This window comes from Camponotus floridanus, unplaced genomic scaffold (assembly GCF_003227725.1).
Source record: "Camponotus floridanus strain SB8 unplaced genomic scaffold, Cflo_v7.5 scaffold279, whole genome shotgun sequence".
In the NCBI taxonomy this organism is placed as follows: Eukaryota; Metazoa; Arthropoda; class Insecta; order Hymenoptera; family Formicidae; genus Camponotus; species Camponotus floridanus.
Window position 1 is genome coordinate 234,090 of NW_020229413.1, and position 17,640 is coordinate 251,729.

At 27.9% G+C, this 17,640-nt stretch overlaps 2 protein-coding genes across 5 annotated transcripts; both read right to left on the bottom strand.

The window, feature by feature from the left end:
- Positions 1-3,162: 3,162 nt before the first annotated feature.
- LOC105248602 lies at positions 3,163-5,404 on the bottom strand. The gene is made up of 6 exons (XM_025409663.1): positions 4,818-5,404; positions 4,452-4,713; positions 3,922-4,084; positions 3,690-3,752; positions 3,458-3,606; positions 3,163-3,206 (listed from the first exon to the last, which is right to left on the bottom strand). Exons 2-6 carry the CDS (start codon positions 4,702-4,704, stop codon positions 3,163-3,165), a joined length of 672 nt encoding a protein of 223 aa, XP_025265448.1. The 5' UTR covers positions 4,705-4,713; positions 4,818-5,404.
- Positions 5,405-7,863: 2,459 nt separating this feature from the next.
- LOC105253545 lies at positions 7,864-13,895 on the bottom strand. 4 transcript variants are annotated; one of them, XM_025409654.1, is made up of 6 exons: positions 13,875-13,895; positions 10,357-10,564; positions 9,385-9,996; positions 8,703-8,908; positions 8,442-8,601; positions 7,864-8,153 (listed from the first exon to the last, which is right to left on the bottom strand). In XM_025409654.1, the coding sequence occupies exons 2-6, from the start codon at positions 10,559-10,561 to the stop codon at positions 8,020-8,022; spliced, it is 1,317 nt and encodes a 438-aa protein (XP_025265439.1). In that variant the 5' UTR covers positions 10,562-10,564; positions 13,875-13,895; the 3' UTR covers positions 7,864-8,019. The 4 variants fall into 4 exon arrangements, with proteins under 4 accessions (XP_025265439.1, XP_025265440.1, XP_025265441.1 ...); XM_025409655.1 differs by lacking the exon at positions 13,875-13,895 and adding an exon at positions 13,547-13,562; XM_025409656.1 differs by lacking the exon at positions 13,875-13,895 and adding an exon at positions 10,772-10,828 and having other exon boundaries at positions 8,442-8,559.
- Positions 13,896-17,640: the final 3,745 nt, after the last annotated feature.

The window sequence follows — 17,640 nt, forward strand, 5'->3', positions numbered from 1 at the left end:
TCGCTAGCTTTTGTGTAAAAACGGTATGTCTTTATTTACTATAATGAAAATAATATGTTTGTAATTAATTGTCTCACGAATGATATATATATATATATATATATATATATATATATATATCTCATTCGTAGGACAATTAATTACAAACATATTATTTTCATTATAGTAAATTAAGACAAACTGTTTATATATATATATATATATACAGGGTGAGGCATCTAAAACAGGCCACCTGAATAACTCCGTTGGTAAGCCGAATACAAAAAAATTGTTCAGACAAAAGTTGTATGGTTTCAAGGGGGACATATGATGGTGTCATTAGTTTAATCTTGAAGAGCCACTCGAAGGTCACGTGAAGGTCAGCTCCAACTTTTTAAATGGGACACCTTATATGCTTTTGCATATTCTTGTAGCTCATCTCAAGAGCTTTCCAAAACACTACAATTATGTTAGTTTTCATTGAGTACTTTCCAAGTTATGAGGCTTGAAATCATTTTTTAATTTTACATAAACCGTAAAATATCTAGTAAACCATTCATTTTTCGATTATCTTACCTTGATACTTTTATGTACAAAATAATGAGAGGAATCAATTGGTGTAAAGAAAACACATAGTTGTTTCTAAGAAAAAATATGGAATTTGCAATTAACAATTCCATATTTTTTGTTAAAAACAACTGTATGTTTTCTTTACACCGATTGATTTCTCTCATTATTTTGTACATAAAAGTATTAAGGTAAAATAATCGAAAAATGAATATTTTACAAGATATTTTACGGTTTATGTAAAATTAAAAAATGATTTCAAGCCTCATAACTTGGAAAGTACTCAATGAAAACTAACATAATTGTAGTGTTTTGGAAAGCTCTTGAGATGAGCTACAAGAATATGCAAAAGCATATAAGGTGTCCCATTTAAAAAGTTGGAGCTGACCTTCACGTGACCTTCGAGTGGCTCTTCAAGATTAAACTAATGACACCATCATATGTCCCCCTTGAAACCATACAACTTTTGTCTGAACAATTTTTTTGTATTCGGCTTACCAACGGAGTTATTCAGGTGGCCTGTTTTAGATGCCTCACCCTGTATATATATATATATATATATATATATATATATATATATATATATATAATACATACATGAGATATACCGTTAACATTCTATAGATATCTCTAGTATACACTACAAGATATTCTCAGTATTTGCTATGAATCAAAATAGGCGGACATTAGAGAATTCTTAGTATATACTTAGTATATCATAGTATGTATCTCGAATGTTCTAAGAATATATGCATTGTACTTTTGCGATATTCTTCGAACATTCTCAGTATCTACATGTACTGTTAGGGACATAATGTTTTACATAATGTTTTGCTGGAAAACTTCCAAAGATGTATGTATGTTACTCGTATTTATCTTAATTTTATTACACATTTTATTAATTTTCAGATTATCTAGAGCAAGACGTACTATCGAAAATACTTTTGGCATTTTGGCTTCACGTTGGAGAATATATCGAAAACCAATTAATATGCATCCTAAATATGTGGATACAGTTGTCATGGCAACAGTATGCCTGCACAACTTCATAAAATCCGAGGAAAATCTTATTGAAGTAGGGAAAAGAATATATTGTCCTGCTAATTTTGTGGACTCTGAAAATGTGACAGGAAATATCATTCCCGGAGAATGGCGACGAAACGTTCAAGGTGCATTCACAGACATTCTTCCCACTTCAACGCATCATAGTACAATAGTTGCATATCAACAACGAGATAAACTTGCTAATTATTTCATGGCACCACCTGGTGAAATTCCATGGCAGTATGAAGTTGTAAGAAGAGGGATACATCACGATAATTCATGGTAATTTCAATTAAAGTTGTATACGTATATATTGCGCTTATTTTAAATATATTTTTTCCTGGAACTTTTTTCTATATTGTTGCTATCTTTTGAAGATTGTGGAATCGAAATACATTAATATTACATTAATTAATTGTAATTATACAAATTAAAGCCTATAACAGTAAGCTAATGTTAATATTTAGAAAAAAAAAATAAATTGAAGAAATTGAAAAATAATAAATGTATTATATAATATATAAAAATATATAAAAATATTGTTTTTATTTATTACAGATGAAAAAAATGGCTTTTGCTGTCAATGTATAATGTATATTATATATTTAAAATATATAATATACCTTTTGCCGACTGACAGCCGACTAATAGTCGACTCGGTGCTGTTTGGATATACAAAAAAATGTGTTCATCAAGATAACAAAATTATAAAAATGTTGTAAAATATTGTTTTATTTTGTACTTTTAATATCATTATAATAAAAGAAAAAGTAACATATAATAAACTTTTACAAAGAAGCAAAAAATTGCAGTGAAAGTAAAGCTTAATTCCCGGATATACTTATCTATATGTAATTAAGCTCATAATATAAATAAAAATATGAATAATACATTAATGTCGATTCTTTTTAACATTTAATGTATGAAAAAAGAAAATTATAAGTAGTACATTTTAAAATTTGTAACTGGCAGTATTATTAAAGAATATAATTTTTTTATAATAAAAATACTAATAAATAAAAGTATTAATTCTTTTTTATAATAAAAAATATAGTGTATTTTAAATATCACAGTGTGTAGTAATACATCACAGCGTCATCAGTATTACATCAGTATCACAGTGATATACAGAACACCGATTATCCGAAAAATAGAACGTCCTGAAATAAATTATATATGTATTTACTATTTATTATATCATAATCATAACAAGAAAAAAATCGTAAACAAAATCTTTTGCAGCAAACTTGGATAACTAATCGTCTGAATAATCGGGGTTCTATTAAGATTTTAGATTTTAAATATCGTATATAATACGTAGCATTTCTTTTTTTTTCTCTGCATTTTTTTGTGGAGACATCGCGTTAAGTGAAGATAATATTAATTGGCAAAAAGCCATATTTTCTGTTATTTCTAGATTTAATATTGATGATGATGATGCAGCTGTTGGAATGAATTTGTTCTCTAATAGAGATGAAACTTTACAAATAGCATTTTCTATGACGTCCGGTGATTTTCCTTTGATTTTTCGTTGTACAGTAAAATTTTTCTTCCTCAAATCATTAGAAATATTTAATACTGATGAAGAGGTATTATTTGAGCAATCATCTGAATCTCTAAAAAATATAAAGCGTTTTAAACATATAAATCTTTGTCTGTATGCGCATGTATATAATTTGCGCCAAATAATATTAATAATATTAGGATAAATGAAAGTTATGGCAAACTAACAAAATAAATGGAAATATTTACTTTATATTATGTGTCAAATCTGTATCTTTTGTTAAAGATTGCTGAACTAAACTATTAGGTATAGGAGATTTATTGATTTGTTTTTCATTAAATCTATTTTCAGTTAAATCTATTTTAATTATATTTTTTTCTGAATCTGTTTTTTCACTGCTATCTTTTGAAGATAGATTTGTTTTTTCACTGCTATCTTTTGAAGATGGTAAAATGAAAGTAGACTCGATCATTGAAGAAGTTGAGTTTTCTCCGCCACGTGAACCAAAATTTCTATAATAGAAAATTGTAATGTTATTCCTGATATAGAAGCGCTTTGCATTTTAAATAAATATTAGAATTAATATTTTACACACTTTTGAAGATTGATACATTTTGTTGATGGAGGTATGTTTTTCTTATACACATTGGATATTGTTCTAAAAAAGGAAAAAGTAATCAAAAATCGCTTATATTATACAAAAAATGCTATTGTAAGAAGAATATAAAATATAGTCATAAAGTATTTTTTTGTCTTACAATTAAACTAAAAATACTTTTTATTATTTATTCAATATAGATTTTTTCAAATTTTATTATTATTATTACCTTCTTCTCTTAACAAATCGTTCTAAGAATTGCATATTTTCAAAAAATTCGAAAGACTTCCTCTTTGAAGCACCACTTCCAGTAGTTGTTTCTTCCTGTTTTTGCTTTTTCTCTCTTGCATATCGTTCTCTTAATCGTGTCCACCTAGATTGACACTCGTCCGCTAGCAATGAAAATGACATTAAATTGCTTATAATCTATAAAACCTTAGTAAAATTAGTAAGGTCTCAAGTTTTGATACTCAAACATGGAACATGTTTTTAATTTTATAATAATGTTTTTTTCAATATTTATTTCTTATTATTAATCTATTATTACTAATTGTAGCAGATACTTTTATGTGTTTTTATATATTATTTCTTGCAAATTGTTTCCGTAACAATTTTTATTTAAGATTTGAAACACAAGATTTATTACAGAAGACAAAACTACCACTGAACAAAAAACATCTTAAAATTATATATCATTCATTCTGTTAAAAGACTTATAAATTTATAAAAATAAAACAAATGTAAAAAAATATTATGTACCTGTCATATTTAATATATTTCCTATTTCTGTCCAGGCATTCTGCTTTTTAATAATATCTTTGAAGTCAGTTAACTCTTTATTATATAAATAGGGATAGTTGCGCACTAAAGATATGAGCAAAGCATCTCCATCTATTCCATTTTGATCTATTCCATAAGAATTCTCCTTTTCATTTTGTGAATCATCTTCATTATTTAATTCATTAAAATCATTTTGATATTGAGAATCATAAAAATAAAAACTATGATCCATTTCAATAACCTAATGGTATATAAAATATTCATAATTAATTTGATTTAAAATAAATATCAAAATATATATAAATATGAAAAATATTTATAAAATTAAGACTTTGTAATACTAACCAATATTATTTTTCTTTTTAGATTTGCTAAATGAAATCTCCTTTGCTAGATGAAATCTTCTAAAATAGGTTAGAAAAATTAGCACATAAGACAGTAGTTTCTTGAAATCTGCTTGCACGTAAGAATTCATCTTTACGGATTTTTCGACTATTTATGCATTATGCTTTGTGCATTATGTGAGATCCGCAGAATGAGAAGGAAGGATGGAAATGAAGGACTCTGATTGGTTGATTTCCTTATGCTTTATGCATTATGCGTTATGTAAAAGTGTGTGCTGCGGCCTTAACGCTCACAAAACATAAAAAGTACGTTCTAGCAGCTTATAGCCGTGAGCGCCACAATAACTCTCAGAACGGCACTATTAGCATTGGCGTTTCGTAGCACTAATAACGTTTCCTCGAACACACCTCTAATGTCACAGATTCTTGACGTCATAACATGTACCGCATTTTGATATCATAAAATGTACCATATTTTGACGTCTTTTTCTTAGCATAATAATATATTTAACAATGTTGTCGAATAAAGCATTGTCTGAAAGTGAATCAGTGCATTATCACTAAAAAACAGTAAATGATTAGTCACTGATTACAGCAGTTATAACTACAGCACTCTAATGCCCGATTTCATCAACAGCGTTTAACTTTAATCTTAGTTTAACTCACTCTTTATCTCCTTTTAATTCTTCCTTTAGAAAGAGACAAAGAGTGAATTGAACTAAGATTAAAATTAAACGCGGTTGGTGAAATCGGGCCTAAATCAGTGATATTTTATTGAAAGAATCAGTTAATAATTTTGACTATTCCAATCAGTAATATCTCAGTAATATTTCTTTCGTTATTGCCACTAATATTAAAATACAATTCATCTCTCTATCTATTTCATAAATATAATATAAATATAATAAATATAGAAATAAATAAATAAATATAAATATAAATAAATATATATATATGAAATTAAAAATTTTATTTATATTTACTAAATATTTATTATATTAAAAATTTTATTTTATTTATATCCCCAATAGCCAAGTCTGCTAATGCAGATCTTGTCAGGGAATTTTACAAATTGTTGTCGACAGAAAGATTACAGAATCGATGCAGGTTCTGATATATCATGTGATGTCAGCAGAATGTCAACAGAAATATAACAAAGCTTGTTAACATAATCATTTATCAGATTGGCAGCAAAAATCGAACAGATTCTGCCGGCATAACTTAGTGGCAGATTGATGGCAGAAATTGAACAGGATCTGTGCGATGCAATTTGACAACAGATTGTCGGCAAAAATCGAGCAGGATCTGCGCATATAATCTCTGATAGCAGATTGATGGCAGAAATGGAACAGGGTTTGCATGATTCGATAGTTTCTTCACTTACCGCTACGTGAGCTGTACTTTCTCGTAATTGAATTTCTGTCAGAAATATAATGTCGTGCCCGGCGGGGCACGGGGTGTGGGGTAGCCGGGAGTATAAAATAGAACCGTATTATCCTTTAGCGTTTTTATTGTATTTTTAGTTTACAAATATATATTCGCTTAATATCTTCTATTCTTATCAGTTTCTTTCGAGCCTTCTCTTCGTTGTCCTTTCCTCGAATCGTTCGTAAATAGATTTAGAGCGTTTACAATTTCTTTGGGTGTCTTCGTTGCACAATTTTAACGGTTTAGCACTCGGCACTACTTTAGTGATTGATTTATTGCTTGTGACTGTCCGCCGCGGATTTGCGGTGGACGGCTTTTATTCCCTCTGTTTTGAAGGGTTTTTTGGAGGGGATCGCCTGGCAACATGACCATATATGGTCATGGGGTTTTCTGTGGCGTTCATAATCAAAATGCAAGCGAAGGAAGTTCAAAGTCGAATTCCTTCGTTAGCGTCTTTCGCGTTTCCGGTGAGCGACGGTAGTTCGCTGAGTTAGCGGTTCTTGGCGCGGCTCGCGAATGTTCTTTACGATATTCGCGAATGTTTTATATAATTACTAAAATAAGTTATAGTCTCTCGGGCTATAACATCCGTCCCCCGTTAAAAAAGAAAAACGGAGGTTGTGAACGAAGTTTTTCTATCTCTTAAATGTACGTATACTTATCCATATTTTAATTACAATATATTTCCCGTGTACAATGTTTATTATAATCGTTTTTATTTCTAGTTTATTCCCAGGTAGCACATAATCGTTTCAAAAACGTTTCTCAAATGTTTCTTCGAAACGTTTCATAACCGACTCTTGCAAACGTTTTTGATTGGTTAAAATGTCCACTCAAGAAACGTTAAGAGATACGTTTCTTGTTTGGCAAAAAAAAACGTTTAAAAAACGGTTAAAATACGTTCTCTTCTTTTATTCATGAAAAGTTTGTTTTCTCATGGAATTAATAAAATAATGCATTAATACACACATACACACACATTTTTTAAATGAAATTAAATAAATCATTAATATACATACACACACACATATATATATTAATGATTTATATAATTTCATTAAACAAATGTGTATGTATATGTGTGTATATAAATGCATTATTTTATTAATTCCATAAAAAAAAAACTTTTCACGAATAAAAGAAAAAAATGTTTCTTTTTCCTTTATATATATATATATATATATATATATATATATATATATATATATATATAGTCATATAAATGCAATAATTTATTTGACTTTAATTTGAAATTAAATAATATATTTTCTGCAACGTTATAATAAAAAGTGTTACAATTGAATATCACATAAAGTATTTAAATAAATTTTTAATAAGTAATTTTCATTAATGGAATTCTTAGATTTATGTGACTAAATTAAATTCTAAAAAAAAACTAAACATTATAATTATATTTATCAACAAATTAAAATGTGTGTAAAATTGTGTATAAAAAAATTAATTAATTAAGATATTTAATGATATAAAATTAAATTAAAAAATTAAAACAAATAAAATTTTATAAAATTAACATAAATATTTTAGTTTTTTCATAAATATAAATTATTTTTTCTGTACTTATAATTAAATCTCAACATAACATAAATTACTTTTTCTGTACTTATAATTAAATCTCAACATAACATAAATTATTTTTTCTGTACTTATAATTAAATCTCAACATAACATAGCTAGGATATTATGAGGTTATTATGAGTATTTTGAGATCTGATGAATCTTTTTTTCAGTCCATTATTGTTGCTTTTTTCAGTTCATTATTGTTGCTGAAATGTCTTTAATGCCCTAATTTCTGCTAAAGCGACACGAGTAGATGACAACTTCAACCAATCTTTGATAGAATTTTCAATTGTGTTTATTGCAGCATTTGGTTCAACATGTCTTACGGTAGCTGAAAATTATACAAAATATATAATAGTATTATTATAGTATATTATAATTATTTATTATATAGTATTTATTTATTATATAGTATATAGTATCTTATAATTACACAGTAGTTATACAATATTATATATTATAGAATATTATAGAATATTGGCAGCAGTATTGTGGCAATATTGCAGCGTTGTAACAATATTAATAATATTGCTACAATATTCTATGCTGTATAGGCATATAATAAACACATTTAGTAAATATTATTAATGCTGACTGAATGCTTAAAACAAGTACAAACCTATAATCAAATCTTTTATTTTTAAAGCTTTGAACGCTTTTTTAGGTGCTCTTCCTGCCCAATTAAATTTCTTAGCATAATTATTTGTTATTACTTTTTCTAATGTTCTTCTTGTTATCTGTACAATCGTTGTACCACCAGATACAGATAAAATATTCATCTTAAAAAGAACAATGATAATCTTAATTTAATAAAAAAATAGATTAAAAGAGAAAAAAAAATGAGAAAATTTATAAAAGCGACTTAATGAGTTATATTTACCATATATTCAAAATTTTGTTTTGTATCTAAAAATCTTTCCATATTTTCCAAATGTTCATCGGTGTCAACTGGTAGTTCAGGAACATTTTCCATATGGGGTATTTTTGATTTTTGAAAATGTGATACAAGTTGTTTGACCATCGGAAGAAGCAAGTTCATAGAATTTTCTAAGCTCATTAATTTTGTTAGAATGAGATAAGGGAAGTCTAGAAATAACATTTTATATTAGAGCTTTTAAAAAATAGAAAAATTAATTTATTTTTTCACTGTTATTATTCTCTTTATCGGTCAAATTATTTTTATTTTAATATATTTCGAAAGTGTGTGTGTGTGTATGAATTGTAAACTAGTTTTTAATTTCATAAGAGTAGCTCCTGACTGTAGAAGTATAAAAAAATGTAATATAAAAAATATATAATATAGAGAAATTGAATGGTAAGTATTGCACAGTACGTGGGAATAGTATATAAATATTCAACCAATACGTAAAATTGATACTTAATTAATTTAAGCACAATTATTGAAGAGAACCGACTTTTATATAGATCCAAGTGCAGATTATTCAGGATATTATTTTATACATTATTTCAAGAGCAAAGTTATTGTTAAACTATAGATAATTTTAATAATTACTAATATTATTGCAATAATTTTGTACATACAAAAAAGTTTAATATCTTACCTGATTTGTGGAATTCTGAAGTGGTCAATGTAGTTCTGAATTCTTTTTTTTGTGGAGAATTAACTGCTCTTTCTGAAAATCTTGGAGGACTAATTGCAACATTAGATGTACATTTTGAAGAATTGTCAATATCGGCTGTCGATGTTGATGGTTTGTATGAAGCAATTGTAGGTTTTTTCGATAAAATATTATTTTTTGTAGATGTTATTTTAAATGTAGGAGGAGAGATAGTTCTGAATTCTATATTCTGTGGAAAACTAATTATTCTTTCTAAAGATCTTGAAGGACTAATTGTAATATTAGATGTATATTGTGAAGAATTGTTAATATCGGCTGTCGATGTTGATGGTTTGTATGAAGTAATTATAGATTTTTTCGATAAAATATTACTATTTTCTGTAGGTGTTATTTTTAATGTAGGAAGAGATGGGATTTTGCATGATGTTTCTTCAATTTCTGAAGAATCTGAAGAATCCGAACAAAGTCGGAAAGGTCTTTTCACGTTTCTTTTTGGCCGTTGGTATTCAATAGTTGGTTGCAATTCTACATCAGTTTCTAAAGTAGATGTAAATTCAGCATCTACTAATTTTTTCCTCGCATCATCGTAAGAAGCTAAAATAATAATGAAATAGTAAATTATAAATTTTTTAAATAATGTAAAATCCAATATCATCAATTCAAAAATTGAAAGCATGTATAATAAAAAATGAAAATTATACTCGTAAATATTTTATAAAAAAATTGTATATTGCAAATATACACAATACTAATCTCCGACAGTACATAATAAAATTACATTATAAAAAAAAAGAGGAATATGTAGTATATATTGAGAAAAAAAACAAGAGATTTAATAAATACGTAGATGAAATTTCCGATATATGTTAAATATTGATATAATAAACAGTATAAATGAAGAAAAAGTATAAATATTTTTACTTTTTCATAAAAAAATAAAGTCAAAAAATTTACCATATGTATGCAATATTCTGCATTTATACTTTATCCAATTTTTGTCCGGTAAGTAACATTTTTCGATAGCCTTACGAATTTGTTTGGTGGAAATTGTTTGAGGCCAAAAACAATACCATATTTCCTTCTCTTTTTCTAACCAAATATTAGGGACCACTTCAACTTCAGGTTTTTGTTCATTTGCAAATTCTATTAGTGAATACATAATCTGAAAAAATAATAAAATGTAAAAAAATAAATGAGTCCATTTCGTCAAGTCAAAATTCTTAAATATAAAATCAATATTGCACAGAAATATTTTTTTATAAAAACTAACTTTAAATTTCAATAAAATAAAATAAAACATATAAGCTTTTATATGATTATAAATCTCTCTCTAGCTTGAAAATCTTTTTAAACAAATTTATAAACTTACATTGTTTAAAAAATTAACACTGCTTTTCGCCCAAAAATAATATATAATATATACATATACATAGTACAAATATATACAATAATATATATAATAAAATAAAAAGATTAATTAATTAAGATTAATAAATGTATTATAATTCATGAAGAAGAGGAAAGGCAATATAAGTTCCTTTTTCATTTCCGGGCAATAACATGTTTTTATATTTTACTGATGTAAAAGGAAATTCTTCTATATTAGATGATATGTGAGACACTTTAATAATGTTCAATAATTTCGATGAACATGGATAATCATAAAACTCAGAAACTTTTAGGAATCGACGACAAATTAAGGAATAAAATTGATCTTTCAAGCACAGAATGTTTACTATCTGAACAATGATATCTCCTTCCATTGAAACACAATTATCAGGTGAAAAAACTGTCAAAATATATGTCGGCGTTTTCAATTTCTTGTACTGTAAAATCAAATCAGTTGTACCTCTAAGTGTAGGTCCTTTAAAATGTTTTTGCTTAGGCTCTAATTTAGTTATTGATAATTCAGTTTTTGAACAATAAAATAATTCGAATATACGTCTACAAAGTTGTGCATGAGGATTTGCGGATGATCTTACAAGTGTTTTTAATTTTCCTAAATAATTTTCGAAGGGAAAGCAACTAATTGTATTTAAATTACCAAAATTCCTCACATCTGTTACTAAGTGAATTAAACTGTGAACATTATATGTTACTACTTCTTTCCCATAAGATTTTTCAAAATACTTTACAAAATTATACAAAACTTCTTCTGCAAAATTAATATATTTAGAAATATGATTATCATTACTCAAAATTGTAATACCAACATGAAACATTAAAAAATGATTATAAAGTTGTTTAGGCAAAATATTTATTAAAGAAATTGGACCAATATATAATAAAAATAATCTAAACTCATTTGCTTTCCATCGATTTAAGTCCGATATAGGTCTAGGTTTTCGAGAAAATTCACGAACTATATAAGGACGTAACGAAATTAATTTATCCGATAAATTATTAATGATTCTTCCAGATAATTTGAAAGGAGGTTTCCCCTTTAATGTCCATAATATCAGCAATTTTTTCATTATTCCTAAATATACTAAATGCATAGGATCTAATGGAAATTGACTCACTAAATCTACATTTAGATCCAATAATGGAGATCTTCCCTTATGATGTTCTTCATGTATTTGTTCAATAAAAGTTTCTTTTGATTTAAGTTGTCCGCTTTTATATGAAAAAATTATTTTATGATTAATATATTCTCCCTCAATATTGCATTTTTCACATCCATGCCTAGAATTATGACCTACACAGCATTTTAGAAAAGCTCGTGCAGGAGCATCACAAATCAAAGATCTAATTCTAATTTGAAATAATTTATGACTTATTTCAATACCATTCTTTAATATATTATTAAGTTCGTGTATCAAATTTTGTAAATAAAGGTCAATAGGTTCTGGCTTTCCTCGGCCAGTGAATAAACCTACAATAAATAGTTTATTTGATGAAATTAAAGTTAATGATCTACAAAGAATAGGCCAGACAACCGTGCTATTACTTTTAAACAAGGGTAAACCGTCAATATTAAAATCTAAATCAATTATTTTTGAGCATGGTTCTTTCTCTAATAGAAGATGCAACTGATCATATATACCAAAATAAGTAAATTTTCCATTTTGCAAATCAATTGAATTTGTAGTTCTTGGAGTGTATAACAAAGACCTTCCAGATAATGGTAAAGGTATATTATAGTGATATGGACTTAGTAATGACAATAAGTCATCTAATGCTGATAGTGTAATGTTATGTGTTAGAGCCCACTTCCTCAATTTATTTAGGAAATCATCAGATAATGATTCACACTCTGAAGAATCATGTTCTTCACTGACATATAGTTCTTGAAATGTCTCACATGTAATATTAGAGGTTTCATTAAATAATTTCTTGTTTTTTAATTCATTATTATGAGTTAATTCCTTGTCTTCGAATTCATTATTCTGTTGATTATATCTTTGATCTAAATTCAATTCCGAATCTTGATCTACGTTTGATTCAAAATGTGCATCGATAACTGAATGTGATGTTGATGGTTCATCGGTAATTGAATATGATATTGATTTTGCCTGATTAAATTCATTTAATAATTCCTGGACTTGGTTTTGTATATTTCTTTTTGTTTGCTTTTTACTAAGAAATTTAGTTTCTTTTATTATATTCATATTTAAAAACAATTGAGAATTTTTTCTATTATTTTTTAAATGAGTTAAAATATAATATATATGTATATAATGTATATAATATTATATAATGTATCTAATAATATGTATATATGTATAATATACGGCCAAATACTTATATTCTGGATATATTATTTCCTGGAAACATTAATTACAAGCATTATAATTAAGGAACAAAAGAATAATATATAATTTTGTAAAATAATTTGAATAATATATAATATTAAAATATAATATTCATATATAATATTACATATATAATATTAATAATATATAATATTGTAAAAGTTTTTAATATATCCCTACATAGTAGAAAATGTGAAATGTCAATCAGATATTACACGCAAATTGATATTTTCTTATTAAATGTAAAATATATTACATGTAAAATGATATTTAATTCACATCTCATTGTCATTAAAAAATGTGTTTTTTGTATGTATATAGAAATATATCATGAAATTACGTAATTTAACTCATTCATCAAATATATTATTAAATCATATATAACTTACCTTATTTGTTACAGAAGTGTAATAAAATATATATATATATATATATATATATATATGTATATATATATATATATCCGTGTGTATGTTATATTAATTAATACTTTGTACTTTCTACGGATTTCACTGTGTAGTCGGTGTTTTCTAATCAACATAACCTATATGTGTTATGATCTAACACGTGAATCGATTATAACCTCACTGCTCTTTTTAACACTTTTCCGTATTTCACTCAAAGTATTCCATAGTTTACTTACTATTTACAATGTTTACAAGCACTATATATTCTTTAAACAGCAACGAAGATTTTATGATCGTTGCAAACACTTACTATAAGCGGAAGATAGTGGAATATCTTGCAATAAGACAACGAGGAAAGTGAAAAAGAGAGAGAATGAGTGTGAGAGAGAGAAAGAGAAAGAGAGTGAGAGAGAGAGAGAGAGAGAGAGGGAGAGAGAGAGAGAGAGAGTTGCTGTTACCATAAAATCTGAAATATGAATGTATATATTTTAATCTAATTAAAATAATTGAATTATAATTAATATAATTAATAAATAATATATTTAAAAAAAGGAATATTCATATATTTGGAAATAGAAATTAATATATAGTTTTCATAATTATTGTATATATATATATATATATATATATATATATATATATATATATACATAATTTAAAATTAATTTGAAATGAATTAAAAATTAGTTTTTATTATGTCCATAGAAACGTGAAACATACGTTTCTTTAACTATGATTTTAAAAACGTTTCTATAGAAACGTTTCTTATTTATACATTACGGTTAAAAAATATTGAATACGTTTAAGAAACGTATATAAAACGAACATGTGCTACCTGGGTTATCATACCCTTTTATTTTTAAAATCGTGTGCTTTTATTTCTTTTTAATATTGGTTTGGGCATTCCGTATGATTTATCAATTTCATCTACTAATGTAATAACAGCTGGTTGTTGAGGTTTCTTTTTTCTATGTTGGATAATTATCCATGCTATTAATCCTATAATGGTTAAAATAGATCCGCTGAAGGTTGTTGTATAGATGAATTGTTTTTGTTTAAAAAAGTTACTGTCGTCATTATTTAAGTCATTATTAATTTCTTCTAATTTGTTTTTTAATCCTTTTAATTCTAGTGGATTATTAATTATTTTTTTGAATTCGTATTCGTGGTTCTGTGTGTCGTTAATTTCTGAGGTTGTTATATTAAACTCTGGTAAAAATGTTTCTATACTTGTATTATAAGTAATCGTTTCTGTTTCTATTGTCATGTCTGTAGTCGTTAGTTTACAGTTATCATGTAGTGTGATCCGGCCTGTGTGTTTGATTATTCTTTTATATTCAGGATGATTATTACATTTTATCGTAACATGTTGTTCGACCGGTGTCGAATATAGCCAGGAGTGCGGCTGTTGTAATGTGATCCATATTGCGCTGGTCACTTTCTTATGACCTATGTTACATTGATTGCGATAGTTTTGTACATAAATTTTCGTTTCACACGGTGTATTTTCATTTACATGGTATACTGGTTGAATTTTTTCGCATATAAATAAATCATTATTATTCGTACATTTGTTTAAATCTTGTTCCTTTAGAATTATATAGGTACGTGTTTCTTTGTTTACAGCAATCAACTTATTAACTACTTCTGTATATATAAAATTATTTTCGTAGTTAGGTATGGGTAATGGAATTACGTTTAAGACGTTAAATACTGGTTGTTTGATCAATGGAAATTTCAGAATTGTGTATATGTTTGTTTTTTCGCAATACGCGCTTACTTTCATGAATTTTTCGATTGTTTGCCATTCGTCGATTTTTATTTGGAAAGGAAAATATGTTCCTTGCGGTAACTGTAGTACTGCTTCTTCTAAATATAGAATAATTTCATTTATTGGAGTTAACAAAGGATGTATTGTTCCCTTACGTATATATGTAAGATATTCTAGAATATCTTTCGCATCCCTAATTAAATCGTTTATCATTGCTATGATTATGGTAAAGTGTTCGTCTATTTCTTCGCGCGTGGTATATTCCCTAATGAAATGGTTCATTAGTTTACCGTTATAATCTAATATATTTTCTAATTTATTTAGATGAATTATTGTTGTGTTCAAAACTTTAATTTGATTTTTTGCTGGCGTGTTCCAGCGTTTGTTGGTTATTTCGTAATAGCTGTATCTGTTCATTTATTAATTTTCTATCGTTCGCGTCCATAATTCCGAATAATGTTTTTGTTATCGAACCTATTCCATCGATAAGACCTCTACGTTTATTCGTTCGAGTCTTGTATAATGTATTTATTAACTTTATTATTTTGGCTAAAGTTTTGGAATCGTTATTAATTAATTTTTTAAGATTATCGCAAGTTCGTTGGGTGCTCGTATCGAATTTTATCTCGGTGCACATCTTACTTGTTTGTTCGATATATTAGTTTATCTGCCATGTTCTATCGTTTAGTTCTGTTATATCTAATTTAATTACTAGTTTCCACATCCGGTTTGTTTGATGCAGGTCCAATTTTTTCATAATATATTCCTGGCGTATTATCAAATTCCGCCACTTCAAATGGAAGATGTGTTTCATTTTTCTGAGTGCGGACAGGGTTGGTTCCCAGCGTCAGTGTTCTGTAATTACATATTGTAGGTATTATATTTATATATATATATATATATATATATATATATATATATGTATAAATGTATGCACTCTATGGGTGTCATGTTGTTTCTTGCCTGCTAACTTTATCAGTGTGGGATTAGTTTTTAATCTTTTTCGATTTAGCTTTGCTATGCATTATGTCGTTTTGCGAGCTTCAGTCTCTCGCTAGTCGCTGGACTGTTTGTTATAAAAAATGTCGAGCTATCCATCATCGTCTGGTGAATTTATTTGTGGTGACGATGATCTTTGTGAGGCGGATGTTCCGCGAGTGCGGGACGTGTCATGTGGCCCGCCCTTGCCACCTGGCCGATTTGAGCAGGCCTGTGCAAGGGTTTATCTACGTGGACCTTTATCGCTGCGGGTTACCTATGACTTTGAATTGGAGGAGCGTATTATAGAGGAGGTAGTTCCTCTCTCTCTCAGTTTCCTCCACTGGGAGTGGGAGTTTTTAAACATTTTTCGGGCAGAGGAGGCTCGCCTCTTTGAAGAGATGCGGGCCCAACAGGGAGTTGGTCGTGCGGCGCGTCTTCGCCTCTTGTGCCGAGGTGGACCCGGCATTGGGAGGGCCCGTGGCCCGCTGCCTCCTGCCCACCTCTGGAGGGATTGCGAGGACCTGGTCGTGGACATGGTCGCCCGCATGGGTAAGTAGATTTTTATTATTTCTAATGTTCTACGAATAGTTTTAATTTGTTTGTATGTATCCGTATTGTTTTTCTCCCCTTTTTTATTGTATAGTTTACGTCGGAGTTCTTTTCTAAAATCGTATATGGTCCTGTCCATAGTGACTCTAGACTTTTTCGATCTTCCGCGTCGTAACGTTTCATCGTATACTAACACTTTGTCTCCTACTTTGAATTGTGTATCCTTTGTATTTTTATCATACTGTTTTTTGGCTTTATATTTTTCTTCTTTTATATGTTCTTTTGCGATTTGGTTTGTTGCGCGTAATCTTTCTTTTAATTCTTGCGCGTAATCGTCATAATTATATGTTAGTTTCGGCGGTTTTGTTAATGCGGTCGGCATCTCGGCTTGATGTCCGTACATTAGTTCAAACGGTGTATATCCCGTGGCGGTATGTGGCGTCGTATTATACGTGAACATCGCGAACGGTATCCATTCGTCCCAGTCTGTTTGGTCCTTATTTATGTAATGTCTTAGATATTCGGCTAGTGTTCGATGCGATCGTTCTAACGCGCCGTTGCTTTCCGGGTGATACGCGGTCGTTTGTATTTTATTTATTTTTAGTAATTTGCACGTGTTTTTAAATATCTCGCTCATAAAATTAGTTCCTTGATCTGTTAAGATTTTTTCCGGTATTCCGTGTTCGAGTATTATTTTCGTAACGAATTCTTTACTAATAGTATTCGCTTCTTGGTTTGGAATCGGAATAGCTTTACTAAATTTTGTTAAATTATC

Coding starts and splice junctions, on each gene's coding strand:
- LOC105248602 (XM_025409663.1), bottom strand. CDS start 4,704: ATGGATCATAGTTTTTATTTTTATGATTCTCAATATCAAAATGATTTT. Junction 4,085..4,451: donor AAATATATTAAATATGACAG/GTACATAATATT, acceptor TTTCATTGCTAG/CGGACGAGTGTCAATCTAGG. Junction 3,207..3,457: donor TTCAGAAAAAAATATAATTA/AAATAGATTTAA, acceptor TATATTTTTTAG/AGATTCAGATGATTGCTCAA.
- LOC105253545 (XM_025409654.1), bottom strand. CDS start 10,561: ATGTATTCACTAATAGAATTTGCAAATGAACAAAAACCTGAAGTTGAA. Junction 8,909..9,384: donor TTCAGAATTCCACAAATCAG/GTAAGATATTAA, acceptor TGTTATTTCTAG/ACTTCCCTTATCTCATTCTA. Junction 8,154..8,441: donor AATAAAAGATTTGATTATAG/GTTTGTACTTGT, acceptor TATAATTTTCAG/CTACCGTAAGACATGTTGAA.